The sequence below is a fragment of the Eublepharis macularius genome, chromosome 11 (assembly GCF_028583425.1).
Source record: "Eublepharis macularius isolate TG4126 chromosome 11, MPM_Emac_v1.0, whole genome shotgun sequence".
Taxonomy (NCBI): Eukaryota; Metazoa; Chordata; class Lepidosauria; order Squamata; family Eublepharidae; genus Eublepharis; species Eublepharis macularius.
Genome location: NC_072800.1, coordinates 15,256,771 through 15,274,620, shown reverse-complemented (window position 1 = coordinate 15,274,620; position 17,850 = coordinate 15,256,771). Strand labels below are relative to the sequence as shown.

Genomic DNA, 17,850 nt, shown 5'->3' with positions numbered 1-17,850 from the left:
CGTTCCACTGAGGGACCACTCTTAAGTGTCAGGAAGTTCTTCCTAATGTTTAGCCAAAAACTCTTTTGATTTAATTTCAACCCGTTGGTCCTGGCCTGACCTTCTGGGGCAACAGAAAATAACTCCGCACCATCCTCTATATGACGGCCCTTCAAGTCCTTGAAGATGGTTATCATATCATCTCTCAGTCGTCTCCTCTCCAAGCTAAACATACTGAGCTCCTTCAACTTTTCCTCATAGGACTTGCTGTTTTCTTAGATGCAAACAATAAAATTATGAAGAGCAAACTGCCAAAAAGCCATTTATCAGGTTGAATCCAGCCAGCCTTCACTGAATCTTGCTCAGTTCCCCTCCCTGCTATAGCTCTTCCCAATTTTGGTGTCCAAAGACAGCCCCTCCTTCCTTTTTCTTCCCCCTTTCCTGAAGAGGTGCTCCAGCTCCCTAATTGTCTTGGTTGCCCTCTTCCGTCCTTTTCCAGTTCTGCAATGTCCTTTTTGAGAGGGGTGGCCAGAACTGCACACAGTATTCCAAAAGCGGCTACACTATAAATCTACACAGGGACATTATAATATTGGCCGCTTTATTTTCAATCCCTTTCCTAATAAACCCCAGCATAGAGTTTGCCTTTTTCAGCGCACTGAGTTGATAATTTCGCTGAGGTATCCACGATGACTCCTTTTTTTAATTTTTTATAATTAAGAAACATAACTACAACTACAGAAGAAACAATAATAAGTTGAACAATAACAGTAAAATCATGGAGTAACAACAACAAAGATAAGATACACTTAAAACAGTCTTAACTATATATACTAACAGATGGAGTGATTAACTATCAAGAATTGTCTGGTATAAGTCATTTGGAGGAGACATATCTTTACTAGCAATAAATTCAAAGAAGGGCCACCACTTGTTAAAGAAAGACGATTTGAGAGAGAGATTCTCGTTTTTGCATACAACATATGTTAATTTTTCTAATATGAACTGATCCCAAACTTTAACATACCATTGATCTCTGATTCCATCTTGCTGCTATTAGTGTTTTAGCCACCACCAGTAAGCTATCAATTAATTCATGCCTGATTGTTGGAACATTTATATTTTGCCAGAAGTCAAGGAAGATAATTTGGGGATCAAACTGAAGGTCATCATAACCTGTAATCTCTTTAATTTGCACTATGACTCCTTCTTGATCATAGCAAGTTCAGACCCTGTTAGCATATATACGAAGCTGGGATTTTTTGTTCCAATATGCATCAACATACACTTGCCTATGCTGAACTTCATTTGACCCATTGTTGTCCACTCGACCAGTTTGGGGAGATCCTCCTACAGCTCTTCACAGACAACTTTGGTTTTCACCATCCTGAATAGTTTTGTGTCATCTGCAAACGTCATCACTACATTGGTCACCTCCAGTTCTAGGTCCTTTATGAACAAATTATATAGCACCGCCCCCAACTAATCCTGATTTCTTCCCCCCACAGAGAAAACAGTCCATTTATTCCTGCTCTTTGCTTCCTGTCAGAGAGCCAGTTTGGCGTAGTGTTTAAGAGCAGTAGGACTCTAATCTGGAGAACTGGGTTTGATTCCCCATTCCTTCGCTTGAAACCAACTGGGTGACCTTGGGTCAGTCACAGCTCTCTCAGAGCTCTCTCAGGCCCACCCACCTCACAGGGTGATTGTCGTGAGGATAACAATAGCACACTTTGTAAGCCGCTCTGAGTGGCTGTTAAGTTGTCCCAAATGGTGGTATATAAATCGAATGCTATTATTATTATTTAAACCATTTTTAATCCATAAGGGGGCCCATCTTCTTATCTCATGACTGCTAAGTTTACTCAGGAGCCTCTGACAAGATATCTTGTCAAAAGCCTTTTCAAAGTCCAAGTATATCAAGTTTACCAAGTAACTGTTATTTACATGTTTGTCCACTTTCTCAAAGAACTCCAAAAGATGGTTCGGTAGGACTTCCCTTTACAGACGCCATGCTGGTTTTCACTGAACAGCTTTTGTTCCTTTATGTGCCTAATAATTCTTTGATTACAGTTTCTACTAATTTTCTTTGGAACAGATATAAGGCTAACTGGCCTGTAATTTCCTGGTTCCCCTCGGGCCCCGTTTTTAAAAATCAATGTAACTTTACATACTTTCCACTCTTCTAGTACAGTAGCTGATTTTAGTGACAAGTTTCTGGTTATTAGATCAACAATTTCACATATCAGTTCACATTTGAATTCTCTAAGAATGCTCAATTGTATGCCATCAGGACCTGGAGACTCAGTGGTTTGTAATTTCCCAAATAAGTCTAGAACTTCATCTTTTATCACCTCAATTTGACTCAGTTCTCAGACTCAATTCTTCAGTGTGGATCCAAATTTGGGTCTCTAGATCCAAGTCAAACATTCTGACCACTTCTCCACACTGGGTCTTAGTTTGATCCCAAGATATTTTTTGGAAACCCAAAACATTAAATAGATATTTTATTTAAAATATGTATATATCATGTCTTCAAAGCTCTTCCGAAAAGAGTCAAAAGAGCATATTTTCACAAAACAGAAAACTATCTAATAAAATACAAATTAAAGACCCGAGGCTTAAAGTGTTCAGTAGCAATTGAGACTTACCCCTAAATCCCTCCTCGAAAGCCCACTCACAACTTTTGAAAGCTGGCTGCCATTTGGACATCAGGTTCCATCAACAGAAATCAACTCCACAACGGTTTATGTGAACAAGGCTGCTTGGCAAAACTCCCTACATTTTGCCAAAGAAGACATCATCCATCCCTCTTCCAGCATATTATTCCAAAAGTCGGGGGCCACAGCAAAGCAGACTCTTGCTCTTACAGAGGCCAGTTGAATCTCTCATAGGGTACCAACTCCAGGTTGGGAAATTCCTAGAGATTTGGGGGTAGAGTCTGGGGTGGGCATAAGTTGGGGACAGATCTCAGTGGGTTATAATCCCATGCAGTCTACCTTCAAAGCGGCCAGAACTGATTTCTGTTGGTCTGCGATCAGTTGGAACTCCAGGAGATCTCCAGGCCCGCCCAGAGGGTGGCAGTCCTAAATTTTCATCGGGCGCTGCCGGGCCTATCGAGAATGGCAAGTGGGCACAAAGCGCGACACCGACATAGAGCAACTGTTTTTAGGGAGTCTCCTGAGGGAACTCAGGAAACAATTTGTCCTGATCGTGTAAGGTTCTTCCTCATCACCTGTAGATTAAATCACCAGATGTGCTATTCGAAATGAAACGGGTGTTTTACATTAGCAATGTTTGGCTAATTTATGTTGCTGCACGTCATTTGGGTGTGGGAAACTGTTACCACAGATCAGATTTTTGTGGTGTAGTGTTTAGAGAGCTGGTCTAGGACCTGTGAGGCCCAAGTTTGAATCCCTATTGTGTCGTGGAACCTCATTGGATGACCTTGGGCCCACTACACTCTCTGAGCCTAACCTGCCTCACAAGGTTGTTGTGAGGATGAAACAGAGGATAGATTGATGTAAGCCCGTTGGGGAGTAAGGTGGGATATAAATGAAGTAAAAGTTTTGGTTAGATCTCTCTTATCGGAGTACATGTTTGTCGTCATAACCAACACCTTTTTTTAACTGCCTTTTCATCTCAAGGACAACGCACGTGTTACAGTCACTGCGAAGATCTCTCTCCCTGTAATGAGCGATCCTCACCCAGCTTGTAAGATTTAGAAAAAAGCTACCACACAAAGGTCAGCCATTATTAAACCAATCCCCGCCATGTTCTCACATTCCACCAGCAACAGGAAACCAAAGCTGCTCACAACATCGTTTTCTTCCTCCATTTTATCCTAACAATGACCTTGTGAGGTCGGTGAGGCTGAGAAAGCGGAGTGGCCCAAGGGCACGCAAGCAAGCTCTCATGGCGGAGTAAGGATTCACACCCAAGTCTTCCAAATCCTAGTCCGACACTCTGTGAGCCAAGCTATGAGTAATACCTGACACGGGTTGGACACTTGTCAGCTTACCTCAAGTTTTGATGGGAAATGTAGGCATCCTGGTCTTACAGCTTGGCTCTTCATTTAATTGAAGTTTTCAGAACCCCCCACCCCACGCCCAGCAGAGGGGAAGGGGGGGCGCCTGGCGAGAGCCCGACGCCTGCACTCCCTTCCCGACCGCATGTTCTCCCTCCCATAGACTGCCGCTCTGTAAACTTCAATTAAATGGAGAGCCAAGCTGCAAGACCAAAACGCCTACATTTCCCATCAAAACTTGAGGTAAGCTGACAAGTGTCCGACCTGTGTCAGGCGTCACTTGTAGCTTGGCTCTGACACACACTCCACATTGGCTCTTCTATACTTCACAGGCAAGAAAAGGAACACACAAGTGCACCTAAGCAAGGACCTGCAATCAAGTCTGGTTTGCACTCCAGGCTCCCAACACAGCTGCAGTTTATGTTGGGAACCCTAGGTAATTTCCTAACATGTATTTCTGCCTTCAGACGCAAAATTTTTATTTTATTTATTTTACTTCATTTAGTTGGATTGTCTCATCACAGGGTTTTCAAGGTAAGCGATTAGCAGAAGTGGTTTACCGTTGCCTTCTTCTGCTTCGCAGTACTAACCAGGGTTAGTTGAAGTGACACTGCCGTTGTCTGTGAAAGATCCTCTGCCAGTGTCACCTTCCACTACTGCTGCTGCCCAGTATCTATCCTTCAAGAATTCCTCCGCTCCCATCACCATTGGAACATTCAATTCTTTTCTGCTGATGTGACTGTTCAGCGGTCATTTCATAGAAAAAGAGCTGGAGGGACTCATTAGCATAACTCATTAGCATATGCCACACCCCTTGCCATCTCCGGAAGTGTGTCATTAGCATAACTGATTTGCATATGCCACACACCCCTGACATCACCTATCCTGGCTGTTTTGGACCCAATCCTGGCCATTCAGGGCTGAAATTGGGCCCCAAATGGCAAAAAGGGGCTGATAATGGCTGAAAAGGGGCCCAAAATGGTCACCTAACACGTGACCTCTTTGGGGAACTGCCAGAACTGCATTCCGGTGCATTCCCCCTCAAAATGAGCCCTGTGACCATTGATTTCTGAAGGGTGTGGATGCCTCTTAGTCTGGTGTTTCAGCTTTGACCGTTCCACCTTGAGTGACTCTTCCAGGAGTTTAAGACTCTTGACCAAGCCTGTGTTCTCAGCTTCATTGACACACTCAAACCCCCTCACCACTTTATCCAGGAGGGGAAAAGTCAATAATGCTAGGAAAAGTGGAAGGCAGTAGGAAAAGAGGAAGACCTAAAATGAGATGGCTGGATGCAATAAAAGAAGCCACGTCCTCCAGTTTGCAAGATCTGAGCAAATCTGCTAATGATAGGATATTTTGGAGGACTTTCATTCATAGGGTTGCCGTGGGTCAGAGGCGACTTGACAGCGCATAACACACACACACTTCATTTAAATCCTGCCTTTCTCCCCAACGGGGACCCAAAGCAACTTACATCATTCTTCTCCCCTCCTTTTTATCCTTACAACCCTGGAAGGTAGAGTAGGCTGAGAAAAGGTGACTGGCCCAGAGTCACCCAGCAAGCATTCATGGCAAAGTAGAGATTTGAATCTGGTTCTCCTAGATCCTAGCATGACACTCTAACCACTACACCACACTGCCTCAGTTAAGCCAAGGAGCTGAACTGAAGCTATACAAGGCCAACCATTTTCCTAACACAGCTGTCAGTTCCATCTTCCCAAGTTCCTGCTTCCTTTTCATTACACTGTAGACCACTTGCTCACCATAAAAGGGAAACTACAAGAGGTCTCCATGCCCTTTATAGTTGGTATCGTTGCCAGAGTTCTGCACTGAGTTGAGCGGGACACTCTGCAGCGGGCACAATAAGCAGGGAGATAACGTCGTCTCTCAACCTTACATGCCAAAAATAGAAGGAAAAAGAACAGTGGGTAACCCGTAGACATTTACAGCGTGTAGGAAACATATTCCTTCCCTCCACTTTTCTATAACCAGAATCAAAGTCCGGAATATGTTTTCTTTTGGGGAAGATAAATTTTAATTGCGTATATAATGAATAGAAAAACCAGAATAACAGTAACACTGGACCAATCCATTTGTTGTTTGTTCTAGATAGCTGGCTTTTTAGCATAAATATTTGCGTGTGTGATGGGTTTCCAAAAGCCATATTTAGTGGGTGAAATATATTAAAGACTTTTGGGGGAAAACACTGTTTTGGTAAAGCAAAGTGGGTTTTTTGTTGCTTCAAAAACTGGAAAATGCTTCTAATACTGAGGACATGGATGAATGCCAGGAATCAAGAGCCAAGAATAAGGGCAGAGTATAAAATGTTGTTCTGAAGATATTCTGCATGGAAGTTATTAAGGGTCACCCTGAAATACTGGGAACTCTATCAGAGTGTGAGCAGACATGTCAGAGACAGCTCTTTCCCGTGCATCTTTGAAAGGTAAATGACAAGTATGCAGAGACTGAACTTAGACTGGAGCCCTGTGGGGCAAGGAGAGAGCAGTTAGTGAGACTTCCCTACAGCAGGGGCTACCGGATAGAATGCCTTTGAACGGGTGAGAATGGATTAACCAAGGAACTTGCATGACAAATCGCCAGTTAAAAAACTTGGCTGCTATTGGGGGGAAAAAACTATTACTTGTAAAGACTTGTAGATAGATTTGCTCATTCCTACAAAAGGCAGGGCTCATTTCGAGGGGGAACACACTGGAATGCAGTTCCGGCAGTTCCCCAAAGAGGTCACATGTGAGGTGGCCCCGCCCACCTGACTGTCTGCCATTTTGGGCCCGTTTCAGCCTGGATTGGGGCCTAAACGGCCCGGATCGGGCCTCTGATGGGTGGTGGATCACTCTCCCACTCAGCAGCAACCCGATCCTGACCATTTTGTGCCCCTTTTCAGCCATTTTCAGCCCCTTTTTGCCATTTTGGGCCCAATTTCGGCCCTGAATGGCAAGGATTGAGTCCAAAACAGCCAGGATAGGTGATGTCAGGGGGTGTGGCATATACAAGTCAGTCATATCAATGACACACTTCTGGTGATGTCAAGGGGCGTGGCATAAGCTAATGAGTTATGCTAATGAGTTCCTCCAGCTCTTTTTCTACGAAATGACCCCTGACAAAAGGCATAATCAACGTTGTCTTTTAAAAGTGAATAAATTCTCCTTAAATCAAAATGGACATAAATACTGCACAGAGATAGAGAGAGAGAGAGAGAGAGAGAGAGACTGCAGTAATCACCTTCAGAACCATTTGCCCCATCCATTTTTTCCTCTAGAGAAAAAACCTCAAAATTCTCGTATTGTTCTCTCCTAGGCCAGTGGGAAGCTAGGGCAAGGAAAGGGTTCCTCATGAGCAGGAGCCAGAATCACCCAAGGTAGACCCAAAACAGACAACAGGCACTCCACCACTGGGTTTTCCCTAGGGCAATGCAAGCCAGAGATCTTGGTCAGGTTGCTGGAACAAGAATTTCAACAAGAACTGCCATTCAGGAGCCGGTCTGGTTGGAAAAGTGAGAACCCCAGCCAGAATGAAGGCTTAAGTAAAAAGCACTGGAGGAAAGCGGCCCCACTATACATGTGTTGTTCCTGGGTTTTATCCTTCAAGGAGCAGGTTGGGCTCTGATCCTTCAAAGAGATATGGACCTAGGGTAGCCAGCACAAGGCTGGCAACTGGTGGGAGACTTACCTGGAGGCAGGGCTTTTTTTCAGTGGGAACGCGGTGGAACGGAGTTCCGGCACCTCTTGAAAATGGTCACATGGCCGGTGGCCCCGCCCCCTGATCTCCAGACAGAGGGGAGTTTACGTTGCCCTCTGCGCCGAGAAGCACAGAGGGCAATCTAAACTCCCCTCTGCCTGGAGATCGGGGGGCAGGGCCACCAGCCATGTGACCATTTTCGCCAAGGGTGATTTAAACTTTTAAAAACTCCCTCCTTGTTCCAGCTGACCCAAAGTGACGTCATGGTGTGGTCCTGAGTTCCACCTCTGAGTTCCACCACCTCTTTTCCTAGAAAAAAAGTCCTGCCTGGAGGGGCATGCTGACATCACTGGCAACACTCTGACATCACTGCTGTGCACCTGTAAGTTTAACCACAGAATTTTGCCTAAATGCTATTGTCCCCACCAATATGGTCACTTTTGGGTGCATGGGGAGTGATGTGAGCTCACTGGGACACTGTCTGTCGACCCCCACTTTCTTATCATTTTCCTCCCACAGCCTAGCTGATAGCAGTCAAACTCCTAGTAGTTTGCCGCTTTGCCCGCTGATTGCCAGGAGGAGGCAAGCCACCCTGCAGTCACTGGCAGGCAGCCTGGGCAAATGGGCATGCATGCCTCTGTGCTCCACCACGATGATGTCACTTCCAGAAGTTCTGTTCTTGTGGGGGGGAGCACAAACATAGGATTCTTAAGGAGTTGGCCCTGATGCAAATCACGTGCATGCTCCTACCCCTCCATGTGACAAAGCCTCTTCCAGAATTGGCATCATTGTGGCGGTTCATGGAGCCACAAGCACACTTTTTCCCCTGGAAGGGGATCTGGATGCTGCACCCCACACACCCCACATCTCTCACTGGTTGCCAAGAACATCTAGCAACCCTAAGCACATACCATCAAACAGGCTCTTCTTCTACACAGGCTATGTCCTCAATCAGCATCTCAAGTGATCTTGAGAGTCGGAGTACAGTCCAGGGGGCTCCAGTTCAAGACCTGGTCCAGGGATGCTGAGGGATGACCAGTCCTGGGGTGGCAGGTCATCTAAACCCTCTGACAAGATTGCTGTCAGCACTGCCTGAGTCTTGGGGTCTAGGGGCCCAGGTCCTAAGAGAGCCCCGATGGAGTTAGGGGGGTGGTGGTTCCTGAATCCCTAGAGGAGTAAGTTCCCAAGTCCTCCTCCTCCCCCTTTGATGCAGACTTTGTCCCAAGGTCCCAACCTGGAGGGAACTCCTGACACACGTCTCTGTGGTCTTTCCTGATAAATTTATTCCTGACCCCCTGGTGGCAGCCATGGCCAGGTGTGCATTTGATCAATTTTTGGATAATAATAAGCCAGCAGCAACACCTGCTCTTCGTTTTATTTTTGGTTCCACTTCTATTTTGTTCTCTTTCTATTTGCTCATATAGCACACGGTGGATTTTGGATAGAAAATCATTTCAATGTAAAGGCCTGTAAATACCTCCACATAAACTGGAAATCAGAATGTCGAATTATTAAATTTGCCAGTTCAGTTTTGGGCAGGATCTGAGAACAGGAGCACAAAAAAAAACCACTGAGGGCGAGGTAGCGTTAGGGTTGCCAGTCCCCCGCTGGGGGTAGGGGATTCCCCGCTCTCATCTTCCACCCCCTCCCCCACCCCCACTTATCTGGCTGGCAGGGAGAATGGCAGGGAAATGTGCCTCCCAGGATGCACTCCTGCGCGATGCAGTGGGCCAATTTTGACCCAAAATGGGCTAAAATCAGCCCTCTGCAGAGTGAAGGAGCACTCCAGGGCCCATCACACCACCTTGGCAGCACTCCTGTATTCTGCAGTGGGATGATTTCGGCCCCAAATGGGCCAAAATTGGCCCACTGCAGAGTGCGGGAGCGCTCCCAGGGGCGGCACGTGGCCTGCGCATGTGGCACGTGGCCTAGGTGCACTGAAGGTGTCCCCTCTGTGGTAAGCAATATCAGTCCTGGCAAGAACATCCACAAATGCTTCCCCAATACCCTCCCCCAACAACTTTCCCTTCAGCTAGTGGTAGCGTTGCCAGGTCCCTCTATCCTCTCAGCGGAAGGGCTTGGGACCTGGTGCTTACTTTCTGCTGGCTCGAAGTTTTTTCCACACCGGCTCTGGAGGCGGTGTGATGACATCACTTCTGGAAGTGATGTCACCACGCCAGGTGCATGGCAATGTCACTTCTGTGAGTGATGTCATTGCGCCATTCCTGAGCTCTGCATGGGGCCGATCCAGCCTGCTTGGGGTCAAATTGGTCCCAAATGAAGTGCAGGAACACTCCTATGGACAGCGCGATGACATCTCTTATGGAAGTGACATCGCCACATCATGTGGGAGTGCGCGCGCATCGTACTCCTTTTTTAAAAAAATACAACTTTTTATTTTATTGTGGTATGCATGTTTGTGTTCCTGGCATGGTGTGACAATATCACTCCCAGGAGTGACATAATCGTGCATGTCCCAGGAATGCTCCTGGGCTTCGTGCCTGGCTCCTTTGGGCCCCTAAACAAGATGAATTGGGAGCACTCCTGGGGTGATGACATCACACCCGGGAGTGACATCATCACACTGCAAAGCCCGGGAGCACTCCTGGGGCCTGCGTGATGACATCACACCTGGGAGTGACATCATCACACTGCAAAGCCCAGGAGCACTCCTGGGGCCTGCGTGATGACATCGCACCTGGGAGTGACATCATCACACTGCAAAGCCCGGGGGCACTCCTGGGGCCTGTGTGATGACATCACACCTGGGAGTGACATCATCACACTGCGATCGGTGGATGAGGGGGCAAATCCCCGGGAGTTTGCCCACCACTGGCGGGCGCCTGGGAACCCTAGTTAGTGGGAATATGGAGAGCAATCATAAACACTCCCCCTATGATGGAGACTGGTCTTGTGGAGATTGGAGTTGAAACCCTGAGGAAAAAACAGAGGCTAGAAGAACCACATATGTGACTCTGAGAAACTTGGAAGAAAGGTGGGATAAAAATGCAGGAGACAGACAGGCGCCGCCATTAGGACAGAGACTGTTAGCGACAGGAGAATAATTTCAGGCAGTGTCTCCCTGGCAACTGTCAAACACATCGCTGCCCTCTGGCTCTTGTGACGGAACTCCAGGTTTGGGATCACCCCCGGCTGGTGCTTCTCCCCTGCTTGTGCTGTTCCCTTGGTCCCAGTGGCTTCTCTGTTGATGGTGGCAGCCCCAGATTGTATGGGAGGAACCCCCACAACCCCTTCCAGTGGCAGTGTTGCCGCTTTGGCCTGAGTTGGAGGAAGGAAGCCCCTCACAGTGTCCTGCTCCATATGCCTTGAGGCATCCAGTGTCACCAGAGCGATGTAAAAAGGATGTGCCTGCAGTGGCATTGACGTCTTTCAGACAAATGCAGAAGGGCCTTAACGAGGAGAGCTTAGTAGCAGAGCACATGCCTCATGTGAAGGTTCTGTCCTTGGCATTTTCTAGGATCTTGGGTAATAGGACAGGGAATGACTGCCCGAGAACCGCAGCTGGTAGCAGACAGGATTGGACTCGACGCAGGCCAGAAGTGAGGCTCGACGTAAGGGAGCTTCATAGGCCTCTGGCATCAACACTGCCATTTTCACTCTTGTAGATCAACGGTAGCAGCAGAAAGGGTAGGTGCAGTAGATAAGATTGCACACACACACACCCCAGCTCTCCTATACTTCAACACCAGTCTGTACACATGTCTGACTCACTGCCCCCCCCCCAAAGATCACCGTTTCTCTGGTCACATGAAGAACGCTGTCCTTTCGTTACACATCAGGAATAGAACGGTGAGGTATTGGAGAAGCGATCTGCCTTCTTGCTCTGCTCTGTCTGATCTGCCTTTTTTAGCATTATCAAGGCAAAACTATTCATAGTAACTGGAAAGATCTGGATCTCTGTCCATTTCTAAGCACACTTCCACATAGAGTTGCTGTTCCCTTGGGGGGGAGAACAACTCCCATGGGAGAAAGATACTCTACTACGTGTATATTACAACACTTAAAGTGCTCAAGTGCTAATTAATATATTTGTCACAGTTCATATAAATTCAATATTCAAATGTTACAGTACATAATGGTTATACATTATACATTATAAAGTAACAGGCATCAATTTTTTCAGCAAGTACCGAAGACACTCAACCTGCAAAGGTGATAACTCCGGGGAAGGCAACTATGCAAACACTGTCCAAAAGTCTTAAATATTCATAAACAAATGTTGTTGTCCTTCTTCTTCTTATTGCTATTGTTATATCTGGACCGGTGGAGAGAAGATGATCCAAAAGCTCCATGCCCAGGAGAAAAGGTGCAGTAAAAGGCGTCCTGGGGGATGCTCCCGGTGCAGTGTGATGATGTCACTCCCAGGTGTGATGTCATCGCGCAGGCCCCAGGAGTGCTCCCGGGCTTTGCGTCAGCCAATTCATCTTGTTTAGGGGCCCAAATGAGTCCGGCACGAAGCCCAGGAGCACTCCTGGGGCCTGCGCAATGATGTCACTCCTGGGAGTGATATCGTCACACCATGCCAGGAACACACACACGCTTTGCACGCGTGCAAAGACTTCAGACGGGTAAGTGCCAGGCCCCCCCCCATCCCAACAGGAGGGTAAGGGGACCCGGCAACCCGACTACCACGTGGTCCAGAGAGGCTCAGACTGATAAAAGCGGTTCTATCTGAATGTTATTTGTATATTCCAGAAACCAGACTGAGGGTTAGTAATCAGATCGTAATTGGGCTAGTAAGAAACAATTGAAAAGGAAAGTCCAGGACAAAGCTAAAAGCAAGCACATCTGGGGGAAGTTTCCTAGCAGTTAAACAAACTTGTATGTTCCTTTTGGCCCTGTGTCACTGAGAGTAGATGCACAACTCGCATTTCACCCTTGGGAAGCCTTCTCTTTGTGAAAGCATAACAGATGCATTTATTTGCTTTATTGGGGAGAACAAAAGCCAGAAGATGTTGTTGCCCAAGGCAGGGACAGAAACAGCCCTCCAGGACGGGCCTGCAGGTAGGGCTGCCAGCTCCAGGTTGGGAAATTCCTGGAGCTTTGGGAAACGGAACCCAGAGAGGGCGGAGTTTGGGGAGGATAGGGGCCTCAGCAGTATATAATTTAATGGAGTCCACCTTCCAAAGCAGCCTTTTTCTCCAGGGGATCTGATCTTTGTGGTCTGAAGATCAGTTGTAATTTTGGGAGATCTCCAGCCAACACCTGAAGGTTGGCAACCCTATATGCAGACCCTGTCACCTACCAAGCCAAACATAGTTCCTTGGCTTTGCATTGTGGCTTGCTAAGGGTTTGACAACTTTCTTGTTCCTACTACCTCAGGCAAGTAGCATAGCTAAGTAGATTGGGTTCCCAACATTGCCATGGCTCATGATGGGAGATTTGGGGGGAGGGGGGTATTGCCTAGGCAGGGAAGAGTTTGGAGAGAATATGATGTCACTTCTGAGTGACATTCTAGGCTGCCTCCCCTAGTCTCTATGGTTTTTACCATAGAGACTAGGGGAAATTCCTAGAGCATCATTAGATGGAGACCATTTTTTTCTCACAGTTTTTTCTCAAATGCTGTATTACATTGCACTTGGTTGGCCTTCTGACATAGAAATTTTCTGAATGACAAACCAACAAAGCCAAGAGAACTGATGTGCACCTGCTCCCATGTATTGGCCAAACCTTTAATGGGGGGGGGGGGCTTTAAAAAGAACACTGAAAGACAACCAACTATAAGAATAAGAAGCACCAGGTAGGGTGTTGCTCTCCTGTTGGTACAATCCTGGCAAACAAACGCCGTATTGCGTTGCACCTGGTTAGCCTTCTGACCTGGATTGGCTGAGCTGGAATGGTGGTATAGAATGGCATTTCAACTGCTAAGCAAGCCAAGCTGTCAGAATGTTCACAGTCCAACTTCCACGAGAGAAAGGAAAGTGATTTGATTGGGATCAAAGCCTAGACATCAGATTTTAGAGGGCAAGTTGAAAACTGAGAAGAACTTTTAGGCAGCAGGGAAGCTAAGGGCCAGGAAATGGCAATTGCTCCACCACCTGACTATCATACATGCAACTGATTGCCTTGCCCAGTTGTCCATCTCCGGCACCGTTTGTAGCACCAGGGGTCTGCATAGGCATAAATATGTACACACACTAATTCAGGGATGGCTGACTCCTGTATTCTTGCACAATACGCTGTTCTCTGGGCAGGGGTCCAAGGGCTGGATGTGTACTTTGCCATAGCAGCTGAGCTCCTCGTGGGATGCTCTGGCTTTATAATAAAAGATAGCACCATCTAATAGCAACAGCTTCAGAATTATAGCACAGTTGCATTCAGGCGTATCTGGGAACTTGCATACAAATTCCAAAAGAGATGCAACGTTAAAACGTGGACTCTTACAACCTGAGCGCACACACACCCCATTTCTATACATGGGAAACTCTTGGGATAAAACTTGGTAAGCCAACAGGGGCGAGGTCCAATTGCTGTGAGAGCTAGATCTGTCCCACAGGCCACTTAGCTATTCCGACACCCTGATCTTAAGTTCAACTGTGAATAGATTCCATTCAAATCAATAGGCTTTAATTCCAAACAAAGGGTTTTTAAAAAATCTAAGTTAACTGAAGAATAAGCCTTTAAGCACCGACGTATCCAAAACAAACATACTCAGAGCTGTGCATGCAATAGGATGTGAAATAGGACCAGAAAAGCCACCCTATTTGCTATTCACTACAGAAAATCAGCGTCTTTCAACATTCATTGTTGACAAATTTCCATTCCTTATGGCTGTGAAGATCGGCTTGAAAGTAAATGGACAGCGGCCCTTTTCACACTACTTACCTGCTCCCGGAACGTTGCGAAATATCATGCAAAAAAACACGGAAGAGAGCGTCTTCTTGCGAGAGTTTTGCGCGACATCACACAAAACTCCCGCGAGAAGACGCTATCTTCCGCGGGTTTTGCACAATATTTCACAACGTTCCAGGAGCAGGGTAAGTAGTGTGAAAAGGGCCTGCGTGGAAGGAAAACTCCAAAGACAGGGGAAGCTAGTGGTCAGATGGTGGGGTTTCCAGGGCTGGCACGGCACATTGCTTATCTCTTTGTGGTGATGTTGGTCTGTAGGCAGCCTCAAGAGCTGGCAAAGGGTCTACTGTAAGACAAGGTGGGCAAATCACTGGCAGGCAGACACGGTTAAGGTTTACTATTGCCTAGGGAAAGGCCAAGCCTGGCCAGAAGCTTTTATAGCTCTAATTGGTCAGGGAAAATCAATAGACTGCTTTAACACTTGCAGCTGCCTTATTCTGAACCAGACCATTTGTCGATCAAGATCAAATCTCGTCTACTCATAGAAGCTCTCCGGAGTCTCCGGCAAAGGTCTTCCACATCACCTACTCCCTGATCTTCTTTGCTGGAGACTGAACTTGGGACCTTCTGCCCACAAAGCTGATGCTTTACCGCTGAGCCCCGGCCCGTTCCCACTAATAGAGTCACCCAGGAGCCTGGGAAGAGATTGTAATCTTGTTCACCTTTTGATCTGCAGCTCTGGGAAGGTCACCCCAAGAGGAGCACAGATCTCAGGAATCTCTCTGTCTCTCTGTCTCTATCACATATGTTGAGAAGGTTTGCAAGCTACAGAAATATATGCCGTTTGGCATCATTTAGACGTTGAATTTGGTTTTTTGTCGTGCACATTTTTGAACATATGCACACGTGGTTCAGAACGAAGGGTTGGATCCAGCCAGCTTTTTCACTCCATCTCACAATTCCAGGGCTTTTTTTGTGGTGACACATAAGAGCAAGCAGTACCAGCACCTCTTTCTGCAGTACTACTTTCTGGAATACCATCACCTTTTTTGGCCAGAGGCTCTGGTCCCTTAGCGGCAAACATTATGAGAACTGGTACATCTCTCTCTCTCTCTCTCTCTCTCGCTCTCTCTTTTTAAGGAAAAAGGTAGTGGATAATTCCCCTACATATGGCTTTTGTACATGTAGGTTCCACAACCTCCCCCCCCACCCCCAGCCTAGCCTTTTTGGGTGAACAAAGAGGACTCCGTCCTCATTACATTTTCACATCAGACAAGCTGGTTGAATCCAACCCTAAGGAAATGATTATTTTGTAACATTTCCCCACTTTGTTTGTAATTAGAGTCATTAAAAGGCTCTGCTTGTCAAAAGTGTAATAGGTTAGAAGACTGCATTACTGGTTTCAGTGAAACTTACTCCCGACTAAGTGGGATTAAGACCATATCCCCAAGATCAGACAGAACGACTAGCCTAAAAATACAACTCCGTGTCTATAATTTCTATTAAATGCATATTTGTGCCTGCATGGCCATATGTTTGTATCTGAAGATATTAAAAGAAAGTATGCACAGAATGTGTGCCTGCTAGCATCAGAAAGTGCATTTCTTGCATTCGCAACAGCTAGAAATAAACAGCAGGGGTTTAGACCACGACAACCTAAAATTATAGGAAAGCAAGTTAGCCTGAGATTTCGTTGCAGTGTCTCAATGGAAAGCAGGCTAGGAATGAAAGCATGGCAAACTGCCTAGGATTCTGGCTTGCCTTCTCAAATTTAGCAAAGATAAATACAACCAACTTGAAAAAAAACCCAAGCACCCACCCTGCTCCTTTTCAAAAAAAAAATTCCCGTTCCAGCAGATTTGGCTCCAGCCATGAAATTCTACCATCACAAACCAGCGGGAAAGCCGGTGCTTCTGTCCCAGTTCACACAGCTTCCCCTTGCCCGTCTCACCATGGCTGCCCGCTCGAGACAGCAGGCAAGATGAATGAGATCTTGCATCGAAACCAGCAGCCACATCCCACTGTGTTTCCCCCAAAGTAACAGAACGCTTGAAATATGAGAGGGATTGTTCTACATTGTGTTAAACAGGCGGGAAGAACACACACACACACACTGATTCAGCAGTATAAGTTCAAGTAACTTCGAATGAGTAGCACAAACTCCAAGCACATGCGTGGATCCCTTTTCTTGCACATCAGTCTTCACACACACAGGTATGGGGAGGGGGTGTCTCAAGCCTCACCTGTTTAGAATTGCGCTGTAGCAGAGGAAGAGAACACACCAGTTGCTTTCTATTGCTGGTCTTCTTGCAGCAGTGAAAACTCACGCCTCGCATTTTGTCTTGGGGAAGAGTGTACCTTTCCACACACACACACACACACTTCCCCAGCAGAAGTGGTGCAGCCTTGATAGGCTGCCAAAGAAATAGCTGCCTCTTCGGGGAAGTGTCCTAACCCATTCTGCGTGGCATTAGCAGTGGATTCACCTACTGCTAGCTCACAATGAGTTGTCAAACCCCCCTTCTCTCTACCCCACCCTCCTAATCCTTCCTGTCTAGGGATTGGTTAGTTCCCTGACCCAAGAGACTCCACAGGGCATTTCAGATGTCAACATATGTTTCCAACACATAGCTGAACAAACCATTCAGCAAAGGAACTGCGACACATAAGGAGTGCGCACACACACCGAGACACACACACACACTTCTTAGCATCACGGCAAGCAGGAATAAACCTGGCTTGCACGATTGGAAAGATTAAGCGTCTTGAGTTTCATTTGCACGTTGAAGGCAAAATTGTTGCAGCGGGAAGAAAGAATTGGCTCAGTCACTTTCCTAAAGCGACAGGAATTGTTTTCTCTGGTTTTTTAAAAAAATCTGATTTGGAAATAAGACTGTAGTCCAAAGCATACTTCTGAATCCCACTGAACTTAGTTCCGAGTAAACAAGCATAGAGTTTCTCTAAAATTCGCCAGCAATTTTTGATGGTTCCCAACAAAAATTGCTACTTAGTTTACTCTCAAACCATATCTTTCTTTGTCATCTTTTTAAAAAACCTGTCCTAAAATAAACATATTGATGTTAAACTCATTGGCAGGTCACAGAAGAGACAAATATTCTTCAGGTTTCCATTTGGAAAACAAGTTCAACACAGTTGAACAAGTTAAGTCAACTAGGAAAAATTACTTTGTTGAAATGTCATATAGTTTCAGTGTTATCCAATACTCTCCTCTCTCAGCTACTGCTCCTTCTCAGGGCCTATTTTTCCCCAGGGATATCTCTGTGACCATTTGACAGATGTGGCCTGGGGGTCCCATGCTTTCCAGGCCCACTTGGGGCCAC

General features: G+C 46.4%; 1 protein-coding gene across 1 annotated transcript in view; it reads right to left on the bottom strand.

The window, feature by feature from the left end:
* TNS3 (tensin 3) overlaps positions 1-16,852 on the bottom strand; it is a 361,185-nt gene extending 344,333 nt beyond the window's left edge. Inside the window, exon 1 of the mRNA XM_054991056.1 lies at positions 16,753-16,852. Coding sequence (XP_054847031.1) covers positions 16,753-16,845 — 93 coding nt within the window. The 5' untranslated portion in view covers positions 16,846-16,852. The remainder of the gene's footprint in view (positions 1-16,752) is intronic.
* Positions 16,853-17,850: the final 998 nt, after the last annotated feature.